The sequence below is a fragment of the Sprattus sprattus genome (genome assembly GCF_963457725.1).
Source record: "Sprattus sprattus genome assembly, chromosome: 1".
NCBI classification, from domain to species: Eukaryota; Metazoa; Chordata; class Actinopteri; order Clupeiformes; family Clupeidae; genus Sprattus; species Sprattus sprattus.
Window position 1 is genome coordinate 27837287 of NC_137920.1, and position 2079 is coordinate 27839365.

The window sequence follows — 2079 nt, forward strand, 5'->3', positions numbered from 1 at the left end:
CTGGGAAAAAAAAGAAGACAGGAAGTCCATCCTTCCTGTCTGCACGGTTCTTAGACAGCTTTTTTTTGAGAGGGGTCTGTCAGGTTTTTCTCTCTTTCACATACATAGTGTAACACCAAGTTAATGGACTAGCTTTGGTGAACTAAATCGTTAGTGAAGTCAGCGTCATCTCAATCACTTGGGAAGATTCTCAAGAATCTGGCAGATTGAAGCACCTCTAGGGAAAAAGTCCATGAGAGAGGACTGGCCTGCCTTTGACTGGAGTGGTGCAGGTTATTTTTAGATCACTAGAAGATCAGTCTCCAGTGCAGTAGGACATTTTACGACTGTCCCGAGTCTTTCTCATGCTTTTTTTTTTCTCCTTGGTACTCAGGATGGTTGGTGTGACAGCAGGCAAAAGTGCATTGTGGGTAAGATCTGGCCATTATAGAGTGTGTGCACAACACTCTTGTGAAAGGGTCTGTGTGGCCTGGAGAAGAAGGACGGTCTGGGAATGGGAATGTGGTCAGGAGCACTCTACAACACAGTCCGAGGAATTCTGACGTTTGTGTCTGTTACGGGAAGTTCTATCCTAAATTCTAAATGTTTCTGTCATTCCAATACGACTCCATAGACTCTATTTAAAAATGAATACACGTGAATGAACACACACCTTTCCTGGACTAGATGTCTTTAAGGTTTTCTTCTTGTACCCTGACATTTCTGAAATGTGTCATAAATAAAAATACTTCACAGGCAGTATTAAAATATTAAAATACTCATACTTTATATTCATGGGAGTTTTCTGTGTAACATTACAGTGCAATATATTCCAGACACAGACTGGAGATACTAAACCAACAAACACATAGATGTTACCCACACACTGAACACATTTAATGCATTTTAAACTCATAACAGTCATTCTAGGTCTAACCTCAGGAAGAGCTTGGTTTGTGCAAACAATAGGTAACTTTAGTTTAGTTCACTTAGTCAGGCAAGAGTGCACTTTTTTTGCATTTATCTTTTGCATAGAGCTGCATTAACACACGGAGACCAAAGGCACATTTCTTCACTTCAAATATTTCAAAAACCATTTGTCAGAGAAAGATCAAAATACTATTACAGCGCCACTCTGCCCTCTGTGCAAGTCTGAAAACCATTCTCGTTATTGTGGGATAAATTGAGTTTAAACAACTTGAAACTGTTTTACTCGTAAGACTGGACACAGGTACTTTCAAGGATGTACAAGATCAAGGTTGTAGTTTCCTATATTAAAGGTTGGATGTGAGTAATGGCACACATTTTTTTCTTTTCTTGAACACTGCTACTACAGACTTAATTAAGCAATGGTGAAGACATCAACAGTACTTGAACAAGACTAAAGTGGACGTCATCTCTTCTCCAGTTTCGTGTTTAGCGGGGAACGTGGCGTTTTAATAACGGGTTCCAAAGCCGTGGATCTCCAGTTTGGAAATCTCCTTCTCATTGGTGAACTCGGCACGGTCGATACGGGAACTGGGACTGCCCACTTTGCTCAGCCACGCCTTCCTACAGAGAGCCAGACAGTTCAAACAGTCAGATGTCTGTTTTTAATATCATGCATAAGGAAGACAAGACATCTCATTTTCCATTCCTTACACGCTGAAACTATATAATCTCTGCTCTTATGACAGTCACACATGTAAAAGTCTATCGTCTTGTCAATTCTAATCGCCAGGTACAGTACATCTATACTCTACACACAGATCACATATATGGAAACAGCTTAATCGTTGAGCTATTTGAGGGCTTAATGATCATCTGAGGACTGTTACCCATGTGGAAAAGGTCTGTAGAAACATATAGGAATCACACTAATCATGTACAATACTTGCATGATAAATCTGCAGTAAAGAGCTTGCATTCATCATTCTACAATGGCATAATGTCCTTCAACATGCAAACATGTAGGTCACAACATATATTCTTCCTCTGCTACTCTATATAAACGGGGCGATAATTATATGCGTTGACACTTGTTCTTGTATCTACCACATAAGAATGAACATGTATTGCTTTGCTAGATTTCTTCCATTTGAGGAGAGAGAGAGTGAGAGA

The 2079-nt window shown here is 39.8% G+C and overlaps 1 protein-coding gene across 1 annotated transcript in view; it reads right to left on the bottom strand.

Moving 5' to 3' along the window:
• Positions 1-741: 741 nt before the first annotated feature.
• The window catches only part of acyp2 (acylphosphatase 2, muscle type), a 9358-nt gene continuing 8020 nt past the window's right edge, over positions 742-2079 (bottom strand). Inside the window, exon 4 of the mRNA XM_080855599.1 lies at positions 742-1530. Within this exon, the coding sequence (XP_080711725.1) occupies positions 1416-1530 (115 nt within the window). The 3' untranslated portion in view covers positions 742-1415. The remainder of the gene's footprint in view (positions 1531-2079) is intronic.